A 21285-nucleotide genomic window follows, 5' to 3' on the forward strand; every position below is an offset into this window, starting at 1 on the left:
GAGATGGGAAGCCCTTACAGAGTTCGGAAGAGTGGAGTTATAACCTAACTTCTGTTCTAGAAGCATCACTCTAGGTGATGTTGAAAAACAGACTACAGTATAGGGGGCAGGGAAACCCGTTAAAGGCAAGTGTAATTATCCAGATGAGAGATGGTTAGTGACTTCAGGTAACAGTGAGGGCCAGACGGTGAAAAGTGGTTGGATTCTGGATAAACTCTGAGGATAGAGGCGACAATATTTGGTAACTGACTTGACTATGGGTGTGAAAGAAAGAGGAGTCCAACATGACTCCTACAGCTCTGGCCCAAACAGCAAGAAGGAAGAAGCTGCCCCTTGCTGAGATGGGGTGTCTATGGGAGAGGTAGCACGGGGCAGGGCTGGGGGCTGCTAGGAATTCAGTTTCAGCCATGCCGAGTTTCAGATGTTTAGACAGCTACATGGAAATGCTAGAAGAGAGGGGGGAGGCCTAGACAGATAAAAAACTGAGAGACAGGAGCTTAAAGATAGTATTCAGCCACAGGTCTGGTTTTAATTTAGGACTGGGAAGGGTGAAGACTACTGGCTAACAACACCATGAATGCAACATTAAAATACTTGCTACATCTCCATGGTCAGCCTCATTAGCAGCGGCTGTCCAATTCTCTACTACTATGTAAGGGAAATGCATATTTTTAATGTTCTATAATACCTAATGCAGTATTAATTCAATTCGAATTCAATATTAACATATTTACATTCAATAAATGTTAATCAACTTGATTAACCTTTAAATATTATATTTACATATTTAGCTGTGTGATCTGGACAAGTAACTTAACTTCTCCATGCCTCAGTTTTCATCTGTAAAATGGGGACAATAGGACCTATGCCACGGATTTGCTGTGGGGATTAAATGGCTAAAGTGCTTAGAACAGGGCTTGGCACACAGACAGCACTATATACCTGGCTACTATTATAATCATTTCAAACGAATCATCTCTCCTTCCTTCTATAGGAAACTAGTCTCAACACATCCTAGAAGCCCCCTCCCCTCAGGTGCTCGGACCCCACCTCCCCTGTTCTCCCCCTCGCTCCCCGGCCACTCCCACATCCGCCTACTGTCAGTGCTCCACAGGGGCCCAGCTCCCCACCCTCGTGGGCTTCAGGGACAGGACAATGACATCCCAGTCTTCACCTGGGGTCCCACCATCTGTGATGAGCAGAGAAGGGAGGGTCTACCCTACAAGTCTGATCCCCATCCTCTGCTAGATGGTAAGCTCGAGAAGCAGGGCTGCTCTCGGGCTCCCTGCTGAATCCCCAGCACCGCGGCAGTAGGCACAGAGCAAGCGCTGAAGGCATACCCACGAGTTCATCATCCGGCTACAAGTCAAAACTCGGCATTCTCGCATTCTCGAGCAAACATCACAGCATACTTCATGGCGCCACCAACACAGCCACTGTGTTTGGACAAGCAGGCTGTGCCCCGCCGTACCCTGAGAGCGGGCCCCGTTCACCTAACACCGGGGCTCCGGCGACTTCTACGACCAGGGGTCGTCCCGGCGGGCAGGCAGCCACACGCTGCACATAAATGGGTGCGGCTGTGTTCCAAGGAAACTACTTACAAAACCGGGTGGTGGGCAGGGCGGGGCCCACAGGCCTTAGTGTGCCGACCTCTGACGGAGATCACACTGTGACACAGACCCGTGTTGTGATTCTTGGGGCTGTGCAATGAGTCTGGCTCCAGGTGACAACACTTCTGCTAATTCATACCTTTTAAAGCGCTCTTGAATCACACACACAGACTTCACAACCCTGCCCCATTGAGTGGACGGCAAACATCGAGCCACCGACTCGCAAGAGCCGTCCTCCCTGACGTCTAAGGCTACGCACGCAATGCTCTTCACTGTGTGGGGTGTCTCTTTTGGACCGGAAAGTGGAACACGACGGGAGAATGAGTACCGTCTTACCTGGAGACTGGGTGTGCATCATAGAGGGAGACTGGTTAACTGTGCTGTGATAAGACGTGGGGGGTGAAGTAAGAGGATAAGCGCCTGACGATCCTGGCTGCTTTGGAAAAGGCTGAAAAGCAAATTCCATGTTGGTAAAATGGCCATCGGCGCAGGGAATGAGAGCGTGGCTTTCCCCGAAAAGGAGCTAGGGCGTTAACATTTGACACATGTCATGGGTTACCAAGTAGTAAATGTGAGGTATGAAAATGCCCACAATACACAACATTAATGCAATTTTTTTTTTTTTTTTTTGGCTGTGCCCTTGTCCTGTGGAAGTTCCTGGGCCAGGGATCAAAGCCATGCCACAGCAGTGACAAACCAGATCCTTAATCGCTAGGATACTAGGGAACTCCAATGATGCAAGTTTTAAAAAACTCCCTGACTTTCAAAATGTTTTGACAATAGCAACATCCTCATCCCTGACCTTGCAGTACCATTCCTTATATCCTGCAAGATGTTTTTTGCTCATTTTATCTATCGTATCACTGATTTATCTATATTATTTATCTACTATTTCATTGACTGAAGATAACTTCCCCCCACATTTTAACACCTCTGAAATCAAGGTGTGTCTTTCAATTCGTGGCATGTCACAGTTAAATTGGCAGTGTTGTTTCAGGCAGTACATAAAAATAGTATATGTGACACTGGGTGGAGTTTTTATTAGAGTCAGTGAAATATGGTAGTTCAACCTGACCTGTGGTCACTTTCACCTTCATCTCCAGTAATGAAAAACCTAGGAACAATGTGATTCTTCCTAGTCTATTTTTTAAAATTGAAGTATCAATCACATATAGCAAGGCACACAAATCTTAAATATCGGGTCTGGTAAGGTTTGTTTTGTTTTGTTTTGCTTTTTAGGGCCGAACCCACGGCATATAGAGGTTCCCAGGCCAGGGACTGAATCGGAACTACAGCTGCCGGCCTATACCACAGCAATGCAGGATCGGAGCCACGTCTGAGACCTACACCACAGCTCACGGCAACGCTGGATCCTTCACCCACTGAGAGAGTCCAGGGATCGAACCTGTATCCTCATGGATCCTAGTTGGATTCGTTTCCACTGAGCCATGACAGGAACTCCTAGAGTCTGGTAGTTTTTATAAGTGTGACTGCCACACAGATCAAGACAGCAAAGGACCAGAACCCCAGAGGCCTCCCTCACCCATCTTCCAAGTCTTTATCGCCTCCCCTAAGGTAAGCAATACTCTGACTTCCCTCACTCAAGCTTGGTTTGGCCTGTTTTCGCATCTCATATAAATACTGAATGTACTCATTAGTGTCTGGCTTCTTGTGTTCAACATTATGTCAGTGAAATTCATCATTCTGCTGCATGTAGCAACAGCTTTTTTTCATTTTTGTCAGGTATTTCACTGTATGAATATACTCCAATTTATTCACTCATTCTAGTGTTGCTGGATATGTGCGTTGTTTACAATTTTTTGGATAAGTAATGTTGCTACAAATATCCTTCGGGGGAGTTCCTGTTGTGGCTCAGTGGTAACGAACCTGACTAGTATCCATGAGGACATGGGTTCGATCCCTGGCCTTGCTCAGTGGGTTAAGGATCCCGCATTGCTGTGTCTATGGTGTAGGCTGATAGCTACAGCTCGGATTGGACCCCTAGCTTGGGAACTTCTGTATGTCGTGGGTGTGGGCCTAAAAAGACAAAAAAAGAAAGAAAAAGAAAAAAAAAAAGAATATTCTTTGGGGGTTTTTTTGGCTGCATTTCTGTTGCGTATACACCTAAGATGGAAATGTTAAATCGCAGGCATATATAAAGTTCAGCTTTAGCATTCTGGAATACTGTGAACCACCACTGCAAGGCAGCTGTACTATTTTGCACACCTTCTAGTAGTAAATGAGAGTTTCAGGAGGTCCTAATGCCAAATGTTGGCAAGGATTATGAATGGTTTTTCTTCTTAAAGCCATTTTTGTGGGTATGGGGCATTATCTCACCGTGGTTTTGTGTGTAATTCTGTGATGCCAGATGACACTGTTCACCTCTTCTGAGCTTCCTAGCCATTCTAACATCCTCTTTTGTCACCACATGGGTGATCACCTGACATTATTTTAAGTGCATGAGTCTGAGGCTAATGCCATTTCTGGTACTATTCACTTCCCATTACTAGAAGCCGCCTCCTGTCTCCCTTTGTCATAATTTTTTCATATGGATTTCTTGGGCATCTTGGGCCCACCAAGGACCTCCTTGCCTTTAAACAAGAAGCCCAGACCCCTGCAGAACCTGTGAAGTTACACAAATGTGATACTGTTTGGAATTTCAGCTAGACATCACCTGTTGCTGGGGTGGTGGCTGGAGCTGTGAGATTAAAGAATCCATCATATCTCCTCCAATGGGAGAAGGGGGATTATCGTCCTCGTTTACGGACCTTCTTCGAGCATCCTGATTGCTGTCAACAAACATATTCAGGAATGTCTATGGATACAAAGAGACAAAATTTAGATTATTTTACCTAACTTTAGTAAGACATTCTTAATCATTTAGAATGTACTAACAGAAACGTATCATGCCCATCTCTGAAATGTAAGTTTGACACATGGCCACTACTGTTAGGGCAACCTAGAAGAGACAGTGATCATTTTGAGGGAAGGGAGAAAACTGAGGAAAATGGTTAAAATTTTTTTTAATGGTTATAAAAATTATTTTAATAATAATAAAAATAACATCTAAGTTAAAATGTATCATGCGAGCAAAAAGTTGAAGAAAGAAGTACCTCCTGGCACCTCTTAACACCAGGTCAAAATATTTTATTAATTTCTGAATCAGAAATGGGGAAAGGAATAAAAAGTTGTATGGTAGCCATATAAGTGACCTCAATGACTTGGAAAATTTTCTAGTTAATGAGAGTTCTCACTTTTTATGCCAGAAAATATGAAAGAGGAAAACTGAATTAAAAAATGAAGCCACCTTTTCTCTTTTTAATGCGACTTAATCTTGAGCCATCAAGAATGGGACAGTCTTATTTTACAGAGAAAGCCATCAAAAATTAAGTGAGGCCATCAGAATCTGTGTCTCAAGCACAGATTCTATCTCTTTTTTTTTATGGCTGCACTTGCAGGATATGGAAATTCCCAGGCTAGGGACTGAATTGGAGCTGCAACTGAGGCCTACACCACAGCGGTGGCAACGCCAGATCCAAGCCACATCTGCGATCTACACCACAACTTGCAACAACACCACATCCTTAACCCACTGAGTTAGACCAGGGACCAAACCCACATTCTCATGGACATTATGTTGGGTTCTGAACCCGCTGAGCCACAACAGGAACTCCTAGCACAGATTCCCTTTAATACGCTCTACATTACCAATCATCAAAAATATAGACAATAAGCTTATCAGAATTACTAAAAAGCTTTTAAAGATACATAGACTGATTTCTGATTAAAGATGATAGATTCACAACACATTTCATCTTCTCCCAACACCCTACTGAAACTCCTGAAGAAATTTTTAAGCACTAAGTCACAAGGACAAAAAGGATGGGAGAAGAAGAGAAAAACAGCAATAAATTCTAGGAGGCTGTAGAGCAGATGGTTGAGTGGTAACTGAACTATTCGACATGAGGAAGTTGCATCCTCAGCAAGCAGTGGGGGAAAGAAAGCCAAGAAGCAAAGCTATTTCTGTCCAGAGCCTCAAGATAACACAGGAACTGGCAGCATCAGATACCTTTGGAAATGGGGAGATGAAAGTGAGATGAAAAGCAAAGGACTGGGTGAAAGTCTCTTTAAGAGATAGTGGAACCCTCCCAGAGCCTCTGTCACTCCCACCAAGTTAGGCTGACCTCCACCACCGGGGGGAGGGTCTCTCACTTGAGGGGCTCTAGGATCAACCGAGAGAAGGGACATTATATTAAAAATAGAGGGAGTTCCCGTCGTGGCGCAGTGGTTAATGAATCTGACTAGGAGCCATGAGGTTGCGAGTTCGATCCCTGCCCTTGCTCAGTGGGTTAAGGATCCGGCCTTGCCATGAGCTGTGGTGTAGGTTGCAGACGCAGCTCAGATCCTGCATTGCTGTGGCTCTGGCATAGGCTGGCAGCTGCAGCTCCGATTAGACCCCTAGCCTGGGAACCTCCATATGCCGCGGGAGCGGCCCAAGAAATGGCAAAAAAAACAAAAAAAAAATGGAGATTAAAGTTTACATAATGCATACACCACCATCAAGTGGGATTCATCCCAGGTTCACAAGGATGGTTCAACATATGCAAATCAATCAACGTCATACACCACATTCACAAAAGAAAAGTCAAAAACCACAAAATCATCACAATAGATGCAGAAAAAGCATTTGACAAAGTTCAATATCCCTTCATGATAAAAACTCTTAGCAAAGAGGGTAGAGAGGAAACATACCTTAACATAATAAAAGCCATTTATGACAAACCCACAGCAAATACAATACTCAATGGAGAAAAGCTGAAAGCCTTCCCACTAAAATCTGGAACAAGACAAGGATGCCCACTCTCACCACTTTTATTCAACATAGTATGGGAAGTCTTAGCCACAGTAGTCAGACAAACAAAAGAAATAAAAGGCATCCAAACAGGAAGAGAAGAGGTAAAGCTGCCACTGTTTGCAGATGACATGATACTATATATAGAAAACCCTAAGGACTCCACACAAAAACCACTCGAACTGATCAATGAATTCAGCAAAGTAGCAGGGCACCAAGATTAACATTCAGAAATCAGTTGCGTTTCTGTATACCAACAGTGAAATATTAGAAAAGAAATTCAAAAATACAATACCTTTTAAAATGTACCCCTAAAAATTCGATACCTAGGAATAAAGCTGACCAAGGAGGTGAAAGACTTATAAAATATCAATCAAGGAAATTAAAGAGGACTCAAAGAAATGGAAAGATATTCCATGCTCCTGGGTTGGAAGAATTAATATCTTAGAGACGGCCATACTACCCAAAGCAATCTACAAATTCAATGCAATCCCTATCAAATTACCCATGACATTTTCCACAGAACTAGAAGAAAAAATACAAAAATTTATGTGGAACCATAAAAAGACCCAGACTTGCCAAAAGCAATCCTGAGGAACAAAAAACCAAGCAGGAGGCATAGCTCTTCCAGACTTCTGGCAATATTTCAAAGCTACCGTAATCAAGACAGTGTGGTACTGGTACCAAAACAGACATACAGAGCAATGGAACCCAGAATAGAGAACCCAGAAATAAACCCAGACACCTATGGTCAGTTAATCTTTGACAAAGGAGGCAAGAATATAAAATGGGAAAAAGTCTCCTTAGCAAGTGTTGTTGAGAAAACTGGACAGCTGCCTGTAAACCAATGAAACTGGAACACACCCTCACCATGCACAAAACTAAATTCAAAATGGCTTAAAGACTTAAATGAAAGACAAGACACCATCAAACTGCTAGAAGAGAACATAGGCAAAACATTCTCTGACAACAACCGTACAAATGTTTTCTTAGGTCAGTCTCCCAAAGCAACAGAAATAAAAGCAAAAATAAATCAATGGGGCCTAATCAAACTGACAAGTTTTGCACAGCAAAGGAAACCATAAAAAAAAAAAAAAACCAAAAAGACAACCTAGGGAATGGGAGAAAATAGTTTCAAATGATGCAACTGACAAGGGCTTAATCTCTAAAATATACAAACGACTTACACAACTCAACAGCAAAAATACCAACAACCCAATGGAAAAATGGGCAAAAGACCTGAACAGACATTTCTCCAAAGAAGATATACAGATGACCAACAGGCACATGAAAAATGCTCAACATCACTGATTATTAGATAAATGCGAATCAAAACTACCACGAGATACCACCTCACACGGGTCAGAGTGGCCATCATTCACAAGTCCACAAATAACAAATGCTGGAGAGGGTGTGGAGAAAAGGGAACCCTCCTGCACTGTTGGTGGGAATGTAAACTGGTACAACCACTATGGAAAACAGTATGGAGGTACCTCAGAAAACTAAATATAGAACCGCCATATGACCCAGCAATCTAACTCTTGGACATATACCCAGACAAAACTTTCCTTGAAAAAGATACATGCACCTGTATGTTCACTGCAACACTATTCACAAGAGGCAAGACATGGAAACAACCTAAATGCCCACTGACAGATGAATGGATTAAAGAAGATGTGGTATATATACACAACAGAATACTACTCAGCCATAAAAAAGAACAAAATCATGCCATTTGCAGCAACATGGATGTAACTGGAGATTCTCATACTAAGCGAAATAAGTCAGAAAGAGAAAGACAACTACCATATGATATCACTTATATCTAGAATCTAATACATGGCACAAATGAACCTTTCCACAGAAAAGAAACTCATGGACTTGGAGAACACACTTGTGTTTGCCAAGAGGGAGGGGGAGTGAGGGGAGTGGGATGGACTGGGAGTCTCAGGTTAACAGATGCAAACTATTGCATTTGGAGTGGATAAGCAATGAGATCCTACTGTATAGCAAAGGGAACTATATCTTGTCACTTATGATGGAACATGATGGAGGATAAAGAATGCATATATGTATGTGTGACTGGGTCACTTTGCTATATAGCAGAAAAGTGACAGAACACTGTAAACCAACTATAATGGAAAAAATAAAAACCATTTAAAAAGAAAAATAAAATTAAAAATGAATGCTGAGAATACTAATTTCCTCTTCTTATTTGACTTGCCAAAAATTGGGAGCCAGATGCATAACAGCTATGCAGAGCCTTCACACTATTCTCCTGATACTCACACTAGTCCACCAAAAAGACCTAAAGCTACTGACAGGGAGTTACCCAGTGAAATGGCCCAGGAAGATCACCCTGAAGTGAAAACCACAGTCAACTTTGCCTTTTTTTTTGTCTTTTTAGGGTCATACCCTCAGCATATGGAGGTTCTCAGGCTAGGGGTCAAATGAGAGCTGTAGCTGCCGGCCTACGACACAGCTGTAGCAACACAAAGGGATCCGAGCTACACCACAGCTCACAACAACTCCGGATCCTTAACCCATTGAGCGAGGCCAGGGATCAAACCTGTGTCCTCATGGATACTAGTCTGATTTGTTTCCACTGAGCCATGACGGGAATTCCTCAACTTTGCTTTAAATAAAAGCAAAGTGAAGAATCACTTAATATTTAAAGAAAAATACTAATATGAAAGAGATGAAAATGAAAAAAAGGTAGATGAAGTGGCAACTATGTAGGAAGAAATGAGAAAGGGAAAGACAATGCAGCCATACAGAATGTCAAAATGAACACTTAAAAACAAAAAGAGGTCTTGGAAATTTTTGAAAAGACGGCCAAAAAACATCTTGACGGAAATGAAAACTAGAAGGATTGGAAGGAAAAAAATGAAATGAGGAACTCTCCCAGAAACAAAGAGATAAAAAACAGAAAAGATAAGGAAATTAGAAGATAATTCCAGGATGCCTGACATCAAAGTAGCAGGGATAAAAAGAGCTAACAGAGAACACAAAGGAAAAGACTCAAGAAACAGCACAAGGAAGTTCCCTGGAACAAAAGGATCTAAGTTTCCAGGCCGAGAGTCCACTTAGTCACATAAGGTTCAAGAACTGGAATAGGATTAAATGTCACAATAGTCACAGTGGAAGACGGGGGGACGATGGAGCAACGCCTTCAAAATTCTTGCAGAAAACAATAGCAAACTAGAATTCTACACCTAGCTGTAAACTAAAGATGCTTTCAGACCTATAAGGTCTCAAATTAACTCCCATGTATCTTCTCCCGGGAAGCGACGGGGAAAGTCTTCCACCAAAACAACGAAGTAAACCAGGAGCAAAATGTGGGGGCCAAGCCACAGAGCATGCAACACAAGAGAGAAGTGAAGGAATCTCCCGCTTCACCATCTGTCTGCAGATTCCCAAATCAAAATTGGACAAAAGGTCTCCAACATTACCATTCCAGACTGGAGCTCAGAGGACTGTGGAAGAGATTTCTTCCAGATGGAAACTGGTCAAGTATATGATGTGTGAAAATACCAAAGGGAAAGTTACGTGTATGAGAGAGACTTTAAGGCTTGAGTTAGTGCTAGGTACAGAGGAGCTAAGAAAAAAAAAGTTAATTAATAATTCCCAGGAAAATAAAATGTTGAGCAAGAAAGGAAAAGTAATCATAGTAAGCTTGGGAGATATATTCATCATAATGTGAACACTGAAAAATTATCTAATTGAAATTGTTACCTAACGGTATCACAACGTTAGAAGAAAGGAAGAAGGCACACGGGTTCTGGAAGCAGCCTGAAAAGGGGAAAGGGCATATAAGAAAGAATTAAAAAAGAACTCAATCCTCATCTTCCATTGTGAGAATCAGATAATGCCCTCAACTAAGCTGAGAGGTCAACAAATAGCAATGAAAGGATGCTATTTAGAGCTAAGGATGTAAAGGCCAAGAGAATGAGCTATATGAGAGTTGAAAACAGAGCAGGAAAATGACAAGAGTGAGACTAATTTTCAAAACCAGCCATTTGGAACTATTTGACTCTAAACTATAAGAACATACAGCTGAGCTGTCATACCCAAACCTCCCAGGGTTGTGGCCCAGGACCCTACATTTTAAAAAAGTGTCATAGTTGAACTGATGATCGAAGCTTCTCAACATTCAATGATAAAGCCTACTTTAAAAGTTCCATGAAGCTCCAAATAGCAAATAGGACTCTCTTCAGTATCTTCCACCCTACTCATTACATGGCAAGGAAATAAAAGAGAGGACAGTTTAGCATTTCATTCACCACAGGCACAGCACTTTACCAGAATTTCGAGCTCCATCAGAATGAAGTTGCAGAGATGATGAATTAACACAGCTACTTATTGAATTTAAACAGGAATTTGCTGCTTTTCCCCATTATTTCCCCCCAAAGGAATTGTTTTAGAGATCCTCTTTAGGTTTAGTAATGCTGTAACACCCAAGTCTGTTACCTTGAGTCCTGGTGCAGGATAAAAACCTTCAACTAACTTGCTGTTATCAAAAAGACTGTAGGCGCCATCCCGAATTGCCACAACACCTCGACTCCGGCAGTATATGTCAATGCAATACATGTTCCTGAAGGCCAGTCTGATGTGGGTGGACGACTGTGGCAGGATGGAGAAGCACTGGTAGGCAGTGTTAGTTCTCTGGGTCAAGCCCAGCATCGGCACAGTGGGCAGTTTGTTGATGGCATTCAATGGAGCCTGAGTATCAAACAGTACCTACAAGGAACAGAGGCAGTAAGAGCAGCCGGTTTCTGTACGATGGCTGAAACCTCAGAATTTTCTAGGTATAATCGTCACAAATGAGATAATGCCCCTCTGGCACAATCCATAAAAACTTTCATCATTCAAGACAAGTTAAGACCACATGACTTTTTAAGGGGTTTTACAGGAGACACTAACACTGAGTCTTCTTGTTGAACAGAAAATAAACTTACCTGTAACAACTGAACCACATTTGGTGTTTTGTTGAACATTTCTTGAAGCTGATGGAGAATGGTATTGTGACAGTTACTGCATCCTGAGTTTGGGCCAACAGTTCCCAAAGAAATGTGAAATTTCTGATGTATGGAATTCCACTGGATACTAATCTGAATAAAAGAGATGACATGTTTCAGAAACTGACAAAGGTACACAATCAAGTAGAAGAAAAAATAATGTTTACACAGTAAGGCAAAATGCCAAAGGTGTAAATGAGGGCTGTTCTGAGAGCAGCTCATGAGACTGGACTCTATAAACTCCAGATGTGTGATGTCACTAAGGACCAGTACATTCGCTGAACATGTGTGTGTTAAACAGCCCACTTCTACTAAATAAAACAGAAAGAGAAGGTGCTCAAGAAAAAAATTTTGATTAAACTTCATCTGAAAATCATCAGTTTCTTATTTTTCAATTTTCTCTTGAACGGAAGAAGAGTCACCCTCGAGGTGAATGCCATCTTAAAGGGAAAGGAAGCCAGCCTCAGCACAGACGCCACCTTCCGTTAACAGGTTTTAAAACACTCAAGTAAGTAATTTCTGATATTACTCCTGTGGAAGAGTCCAGAAGAAGCCACCTGGCTGATTTTATATATTAAATTTCTAGGACTTTGCATATGGGATAAGGAAAAAAAAATAAGGAAAACTACAGATGACGGGGAATACCTTCAAGATTAAGACAGCATCAAACGATGTTAATAATCACGTGACTAAAAGCACAGCTATTCCATATTGTTCAGGACCATTCACATGGAATTTTATGTGATACAGTAATCATGCTGCTAAGCAGATTTTAAATCAGTGAAGAAAAAAAAATACAACCACCAAAAGTACATTATCCTGTCCAATTCTTCAAGAATATACCCAGAGAGGGTATAATTTCTAGTTACAATTTTAAAGAGTTTAGCATTCCAGAATACTATATTTATATCTACAAAGCATTTAACAGTTGCCATTTTATCCCTAATTTTTACTTGAACCCTCAATTACTTCAAAAATGTTTTCATAATTTTTGAATTCTTAAAAATATTTATGAGAGGAATTTCAGTTTCAATTAATTCACAGACTTACTGAGCTTCCCTTGGTGGTTCCGTAACACAAGATAAGTTTTCGGTAATTATAAACACGAACTTCTGAGAAAATGTTTAGATGAGTGGGTATGTCTAAACAGAAAAAAACAAACAAACCCGAAAAGGAGTTTAAGATTATACATACGAATTTTAAAAACATTTGAAAAAGAGGGCATCTTGGCAATATTATATGCCTAGACAGGAAGGTCTCTCTCTTTATAACTTAGTGAAAGAAAGAAACAAAGAGAGGAAAAAACGATAGCAACAGCATAAATAGATAGTAGGCTTAAATTTCCATGTCAAGGAGTTCCCATGTGACACAGAGAGTAAAGGATCTGACATTGCCACAGCTGTGGTGCAGGTTGCAATTGTAGCACAGGTTTGATCCCTGGCCCAGAGATTTCAACATGCTGCAGGTGCAGCCAAAACAAACAAAACCAAAAAAACCAAACCAAACCAAACCCTTCCATTTTGACAATGGGCCCAGGGTAGGGGTAGAGGCGTACTGAAGCACAGTGGTCAGGGGTTCCAATTCCAGCTCCCTCCTTTGCTAGCTATGTGAACTCCGGAAATCTCTGAAGTCTCTGTGACTTTTTTTCACTTGTGAAATAAGGAATGATAAATTACCTACCTCATAGGGTGACTGTGAGGAATGAATGAGTTAATATAAGCAAACTGTTTATTAAACTGTATGGCACATAATGAATTCTCAAGTACTATTATTATAGTCTGGTACACTGGTGTGTAAAAATTTCTAAATACGTAAGAGTCATAACAACGGTTATCTCTCAGGGAAGGAAACTGAAGTCTAAGGTAAAAGGGAAACTTACTTTTCTTTTTTTCCTTTTTTGTCTTTTTTTTTTTTTTGTCTTTTGTCTTTTGTTGTTGTTGCTATTTCTTGGGCAGCTCCCGCGGCACACGGAGATTCCCAGGCTAGGGGCCGAATTGGAGCTGCAGCCACCGGCCTACGCCAGAGCCACAGCAACGCGGGATCCCAGCCGTGTCCACAACCCACACCACAGCCCACGGCAACGCCGGATCTCCAACCCACCGAGCAAGGGCAGGGACCGAACCGCAACCTCATGGTTCCCAGTCGGACTCGCCAACCACTGCGCCACGACAGGAACTCCCCTTTTTTGTCTTTTTAGGGCTGCACCTGCAGCATATGGAGGTTCTCAGGCTAGGGGTCGAATCAGAGCTGTAGCTGCCGGCCTACACCACAGCCACAGCAACGCTGGATCCAAAACCCACTGAGCGAGGCCAGGATGAAACCCATATCCTCACAGACACAATGTCGGGTCCTTAACCTGCTGAATCACAATGGGAACTCCTCTTTCTTTTTTTTTTTTTTTTTTTGGCCATGTCTAGGCATGTGGAAATTCCTGGGCCAGGGACTGAACCCCTGCCAGAGCAGTGACCCAAGCCAAGGCAGTGACAATGCCAGATCCTTAACCTGCTGCGTCACAAGAGAACTCCAAAACTTATTTTTCATTAGATACACTTATGAAAAAAAAATTTTTTACAATGTGCATGTTTTACTTCCTCAGTTAAAAATGGTGGCAGCGGGGGAGAGTGTGTGTGTGGGGGGGGGGAATGCTTTTTTTTTTCCCCAGAAGGAAGAATATCACTTGTACCTGGTAGAGAACGTGCAAATTCCAACACACACTCATATAATCGTGCAATGCTATTCCAGTCATTGAGGAACATTTCAACTACTTTTCTACCACCAACGGGTTCAGACAACAGGTTTTCATATGTTAGATAAACATGCCGGGATGGTCCTACAGGATTAAAAGAGAAGATTAATAGTAATCAATGCTAAAAAAAAAAAATCCAGAAATATGCCAAGACAAAGTGTGTGAAGCATCTCACCTTGCTCCCTGGTAGAAGTGCCATTAAGTGGACAATTTGCAAACACTAACTCTGCCACCCACGTGCGGTTATTTCGACCTTGTAATCGGAAAGTGCAATCGAGAAGAGAGCGGTCCAGAGCCTTTTGGGTTTCCTCATTTACACCCTTACAGGGAGGAATTCTGGTGATGAAAGACAGCATATGATGTGTACTTCACAACACAGCAAGACAAAAGCACAAGCTACTCAATGACAGGCAGGGTATCATATTAGACCTTTGGTTCAAACTACTACTAGGCATCTTCTGCAAGAGAAGGAAGCAATTCATATCAATAAACAGCAACTAAAAGCATTTAACCCACTTTCCTTCTTATCAACCTAGATTAGGACTCTCATTTGAACAGTGAGATTTACTTTCATTTTTAGTCTCATTACTAGAAAAGACCACAATTCTTCAGAAGGAAAATCAAAGATACTGGTTTTCTAGGAAATATACCTTGAACATCCTCAAGAAAAAGCTAAGGGGAACAAAATACTTGTAAAACCACTCTTTGAAGGCAGAGTGATACAGTGGAAAGAACAAGGGCTTTGGAGTCAGGGCCCTACATTCTAATTCTGATTCAGCCACCCTGAACCTCTCCGAATCTCAGTTTCCCAACTATAAAATGGACAGAATTATCTTATGGGTCACTGATGTTAGAACATGACAGAACAAGCTTTATGTATATATAAAACAAGCTTTCTATGTATATACAAAATACACATTAGCTTCTCCTTGCAGTAAAACCAAGTCTTGATCATCAAATGCCCTGACAAAATTTCAGGTTCATTACCCCGCCCCCCTCCCTTCCCATCCTCCTCTGGAGGGCGACTCACCGTGATGGAGCTTTGCATGTATCGACCCATTTAACACACATATTGTCCCTTATATACACCATATACACAAGCTTTGGTTCATAAAATACCCACCTGTGTTTCTCTTGCACTTTATGAACTCTTATTTGTCATAAAACACTATGAGGTAATATATTTTAGCTGTTTTTTTTTCAGTAACAGGTGAAATAGTGAGATAATATACTATTTAATTACACATTATCCCTTAACTCATAGGAAAGGTGAATTCATTAACAGATTCAGTATAATGATTATCAAAATCTAAGGCAAAAAACTTTGGTTCAGCCCTCTTATTTAGAATATAACACCTTGAATGGGGTTTCTCAGTGGGCAATACTGATATTTGGGGCTAGATAATTCTTTGTTGTGGGGTGCTGCCTGCCCTGTGCAGCTCTGGTCTCTACCTACCAGATACCAGTAGCATCTCCCATCCCCTCTTCTCACTTAATGATAACCAAAAATATCTCCAAATATTGCTAAATGTTGCCTGGTGGGGAAAAGTGCCCTAAGGTTGAGAACCGCTGACCTAGAATAAACAATATAAGAGAGCAAAGAAGAGACAGAGCTTGAAAATGGTTTAAAAAAATCTGTAGGGGGAAAGAAAGCTATAAAAGTTGCATGAAAATAGAATTAATGTAGTAACAGAGTTCCCGTTGTGGCTCAGCAGGTCAAGGACCCAACTAGTATCCATGAGGATGCAGCTGATCCGTGGCCTCGCTCAGGCATTGCTGTGAGCTGTGGTATAAGCTGCAGATGTGGCTTGGATTTGGTGTTGCTATGGCAAGTAGCAGCTCCAATTTGACCCCTAGCCTGGGAACTTCCATATACCAGGGCTGTGGCCCTTAAAAAAAAATTAATGTAGTACTGAAATTTTCTCAAAAATTCTACCACAGCTCATCTTAAATATACAGGTTTTTAATTTTTTTAAAGTTAATCTTTCACACTACATACTTGTTACCACTCACTGCCATAAAGATTTTGTCTAACGTTATTTGGGGTAGTTATTACAGAAATTGCACACTGCACAAATACGTTCAACTTCAAGTATACTAAGGACTTTTGTCTGCCTCTACCCTTCAAAACATAACCCTAACCCAAGCAAGTTATAAAGCAGCCAATTTGGATCGATTTTTTTTGGCCATGCCCACGGAATATGGAAGTTCCCAGGCCAGGAACCCATGCCACAGCAGTGACAACACCAGATTCGTAGTCCGCTGAGCCACCAGGGAACTCCCTCAGATAGATTTTTAAATCTTGATGTTGAAAATATAAATGCAGGAGTTCCTGTCATGGCTCAGTGGTTAACAAATCTGATTAGGAACCATGAGGTTGCGTGTGTGACCCCTCAATCAGTGGGTTAAGGATCTGGCATTGACATGTGCTGTGTGTGGTGTAGGTCGCAGACGCGGCTTGGACCCTGCATGGCTGTGGCTGTGGCGTAGACTGGTGGCTACAGCTCTGATTAGACCCCTAGCCTGGGAACCTCCATATGCCGAGGGAGGGGCCCTAGAAAAGGCAAAAAGACAAAAAAAAAAAAAAAAAAGAAAAAGAAAATATAAATGCAGTACATTATCTTTCCTTCACATAAAATAGGTGTTTCATGAACTCCACCTGGTTAGAAAATGATTACAGAAGCCAGCATGTTTTCAAGTAAGAACTAAGGTAAGAGTAGGACTCTTCTTAATTTATGTTCTCAGGGTCAACACAACCCTGAAGATGCATTCTATGTCTCTTTCTTCATCTGTGATACAGATATAATTGGCATGAGCACGTATGTGTGGGGAGGAACCAGGTTCCCCCAAGAGGAAACCTGACAAAATCATTACAGACTCAAAATACCGCAAAACACTATTATATTTGCTGAAAATTAAGAACCAAGAAAGATGTTTCCTGGACAGTGGATTTACTGTATCTGAAAATTTCTACCAATTCAAAAAAGCTTTTTGATCTAAACAGCTACTCCTGACTGAGTTTTCTCCTGTAATTCTGAGTACTGAACAAATTTAGAAGTAGGCTTTGGTCTTCTAGGGCAGATGTGTGTCAGCACTGCTCCTTCTCGGTCATCACGTGCTGTGTGTCAGTTTCATTCTGAGGGATTTTATGAACACCAGTAACCACGTTATGTCCCTGTGGGGCAAAAATGGGGAGGAACACTGAAAGCTCTAGCAAAAGTAGCGCAGGGGCGCCTACTAGGAAAGTGGAGCAGGTTTGATAGAGGTCGCACATGCATATGCAGAAGACTGAGTCACATAACTGACATAAGCCGAGCCATACAACCTGTAGGAAAAAGAGCTGTGCCTGTGCATTTTGCATAAGCTACTGGAGGCAAAGACACCATGGAGATGAAAAAACCTTGTGGGTATGGCTAGAAGGACCAGCACCACCGCCCACTGCAGCAGTGTTAGTTCCAGAAAGGCGGAAAGCTTGCACTGTGAGTGTGCTGCTCTTGAGACGGTGTCATTTGTGCTATGGGATCAAGACTCTTTTGAACCTGCATGAGGCAACAGGTCCATGAACCAGAGCACTCTAAGGTGTTTATCATGAAATTTTCAGAGATACAGCAAGAAGGCCTGCTCAACAGATTTTCAAGGAGCTAAGTTGAACAAAAACAGAACATACTTTTAGCAAAGAGGAGAAAAATGTGCTGCTCCATTTTAAAGCTTTAAGATATCAACTCATACTCCCATTTAGTATGAATATATCTAGGACTAAAAGCTTAAGAGTTTATGAAGATTAAATGTATTAGAGCAGTTACATACTAATTAGATGCATGCCAGGCTTTAATCTAATAAAATCATATTTAGACATTTATCATTTTTTCCTTCTTCACTTCTATGAAGAAAACACCCCCAGTAATGGACAGCATGTACCAGACAAACATATCTTCCAGGATATAGTAAAAACTTTCTTTAAGAGTATTATAAAATGAAGCTGAAAAAATATAAATTAAATATAAATATAAATTTTAAAAATGAAGCTTAATATTTTCCCAGATAAAGACTACTATGATTCCTCTTGAGTTCAAGAAGAACGAGGATTAAAATTTCTTTTGTAGGAGTTCCCGTCGTGGCATAGTGGTTAACGAATCTGACTAGGAACCATGAGGTTGCAGGTTCGATCCCTGGCCTTGCTCAGTGGGTTAAGGATCCGGCGTTGCCGTGAGCTGGGGTGTAGGTTGCAGACGTGGCTCAGATCCTGCTGTGGCTCTGGCGTAGGCCGGTGGCTACAGCTCCGATTCGACCCCTAGCCTGGGAACCTCCATGTGCCTCGGGAGTGGCCCTAGAAAAGGCAAAAAGACAAAAATAAATAAATAAATAAATAAAATAAAATTTCTTTTGTAAACATGCTGAAAGATATTTTAAGATTCTTGCAAAACATGAAAAACATAACTGAGAGAACAGAACACAAATGTTATCATCATCTATCTGCAGTTGTCAAGAAGAGTGAAAAGGAAAAAAACTTGTATTTTAGGCAGAAGCAATTCAAAAACAAAGGCAGGGAGTTCCCATCATGGCTCAGTGGAAACTAATCTGACTAGTATCCATGAGGATGCAGGTTTGATTCTGGCCTCACTCAGTGGGTTAAGGATCCGGCATTGCCGTGACCTGTGGTGTAGGTTGCAGACACGGCTCAGATCTCGAGTTGCTATTGCTGTGGCTGTGGTGTAGGCTTGTAGCTATAGCTCTAATTCAACCCCTAGCCTGGGGAACTTCCACCATATGGCGTGGGTGCGACCCTAAAAAAACAAAGGCAGGAGTTCCCGTCATGGTGCAGTGGAAACGAATCTGACTAGGAACCATGAGCCTGTGGGTTCAATCCCTGGCCTCGCTCAGTGGGTTAAGGATCTGGCATTGCTGTGAACTGTGGTATACGTTGCAGAAGCGGCTTGGATCTGGCATTGCTGTGGCTATGATGCAGGCCAGGGGCTACAGCTCTTATTAGACCCCTAGCCTGGGAACCTCCACATGCCGTAGGTGCGGCCCTAAAAAGACACACACACACACACACACACAAAACGAAGGCGAATAAATTAAAAGCATTACACTTTCCTTTTGATTTCCATTGTAAGAGCAGCTCTCTCCTGGAAAACCCTTTTGTAGAGATGACATTAATTGGCCAGGCAGGGCAGCTATTCTAGTTCTTCAATTCTTTATCTAAAGTGAGCACCATGACACATGGGTGGAGTACACACTATCTACTGGCCCTCCCCACCTTCCACAGGGCAAACTGAGCCCCAAGTAACAAAAATTAAAGCCCTGCCAGCTCAAGTTCCAAACTGCCATGTCTTGGAAGACAGAGGAATTCAATAAATAAAAAGTGCTTCTATGATTTATATTATTAAGCAACACTTAAGAAACAATACAAGTGCCAAAAAAAAAAAAAAAAAAAAGAAAAAAGAAAAGAAAGAAAGAAAGAAAACTGCTTTTGTGCACCAAAAAGGTTGAACTCTGAAAAGGCATTCTGGCTCTGCAAGTCCACCCTGGACACCTTATAAAGCACACATGCTGCATAGTTTTCCCTCTGGGCATCCTTTGGTCCCTTGTCCTCTACCCATTTAGAACCAAGCCCTCTGCCCATCCCCCTCCGTGTATTCTTTCCTGGTAATCTAAGCTAGCATCCCAGTTCAATTACCTTGGTAATGACTCATCTACTTCTCCCGCCCAGATCTGTCACCTGTGCTTGAGACACACCTCTGCCTGCCCAAAGGGATGTCTAGGCATCTCAAACTTAGCAAAGCCCCTTTAAACATCACAGTCACCCATCATTTGCCCCAGATAAAACTAAGAGTCATCTTTGCCACCTTCTCTTCTTCCTCACCGTCAACATCAGTCTCATTGCCAACGCTTGAAGATTGCATCCCTAAGTCCTTATGGACTTTCTCTGGTCCAAGCTACCTATAACTCTGGTGTGAACCATTTCAGCAACTGGTTTCGCTACTTCAGTCTTGTTCCCCTCCCATTTATTCTCCATATTGCTATCAGGATGAGCTTTCAAAGAACACCTATCTAGGTGTTCCCACTGTGGTGCGGTGGGTTAAGAATCTGACTGCAGGGGCTCCGGTCACTGCGGAGGTGCAGCTCTGATCCCCGGCCTGGTGCAGTGGGTTAAAGGATCTGACATTGCCACTGCTGTGGTGTAGGCTTAAAACTGCAGCTCAGATTCAATCCCTGGTACGGGAACTTCCATATGCCATGGGTGTGGTCATTAAAAAACTAACCAGCCAAATAAAAAACTAACCAACCAAATAAAAAACCCCACCTATTTAAGGATGTCAGTTTCTGCTTAAAATCATCTGATGGCTTCTTACTACCATTTGGATAATGTCTAAATTCCTTAAGGATACTTACGAAAGCCCTCTAGGATCTGACCCCTCCCCCCTTACATCTCCAGGCTCATCTCTCCCAACTCCTGCCATGCCTGACTTCTTTCAATTCTAGGATACTGAGCTTTCACTTCCCTCTGAGCCCTCATTTCAGCAGTTATCCCTTCTGCTGAGGGGCACCCACTCCCACCCTAGCTCCCTTTCCTCTGGCTAATTCTCACCTCTCCTTCAGTCTAAGACGCAATTGGTACTTCCTCAGGGATACCTTTCCTGACCTTTAAACTAGCCCAGATCCCCTGCTCTGTGAACCCACAGCGTCCTGAAGGGCCCTACCAGAATTCAAGCCTACTCACACTTGGTAAACATCTGCTGAATGAATAAGGGAACCCAGAGGAAATACATCCTAAAAGACCAAGTGGTGCTGGATCTCCACTCGGCAGGCGAAAGACTCCTCCCCTGGACTGTAGTAATTCCATGCAGAAATCCATGGCATCTGCAGGTTCTGAACTCTGCTTTACGCTGACTCAACAAAGGAGAGGAGGAGCACTGGCAGTGCGGTGGCAGTGTGTGGCACCAAGTGAGACACATGACAGGGACTTACTTCAATAAGCGGATTGCGTGGCTGAAGCCATCACCTTCCATTTGCACTCCTTGATGGGGAATCTCCAGATTGGACAACTGGAAAGAG

At 42.2% G+C, this 21285-nt stretch overlaps 1 protein-coding gene across 1 annotated transcript in view; it reads right to left on the bottom strand.

The window, feature by feature from the left end:
• MED14 (mediator complex subunit 14) overlaps window positions 1-21285 on the bottom strand; it is a 70714-nt gene that overhangs the window by 13108 nt on the left and 36321 nt on the right. The window contains exons 16-23 of the mRNA XM_003135025.6: window positions 21199-21275; window positions 14402-14562; window positions 14164-14310; window positions 12531-12622; window positions 11421-11573; window positions 10933-11202; window positions 4285-4425; window positions 1947-2058 (exon numbers count right to left, since the gene is read on the bottom strand). Coding sequence (XP_003135073.1) covers window positions 1947-2058; window positions 4285-4425; window positions 10933-11202; window positions 11421-11573; window positions 12531-12622; window positions 14164-14310; window positions 14402-14562; window positions 21199-21275 — 1153 coding nt within the window. The remainder of the gene's footprint in view (window positions 1-1946; window positions 2059-4284; window positions 4426-10932; window positions 11203-11420; window positions 11574-12530; window positions 12623-14163; window positions 14311-14401; window positions 14563-21198; window positions 21276-21285) is intronic.

The sequence above is a fragment of the Sus scrofa genome, chromosome X (genome assembly GCF_054392235.1).
Source record: "Sus scrofa isolate SSC_HxYL_T2T_F1_AM1 chromosome X, Sscrofa_HxYL_maternal_Yorkshire_Landrace_v2.0, whole genome shotgun sequence".
Taxonomy (NCBI): domain Eukaryota; kingdom Metazoa; phylum Chordata; class Mammalia; order Artiodactyla; family Suidae; genus Sus; species Sus scrofa.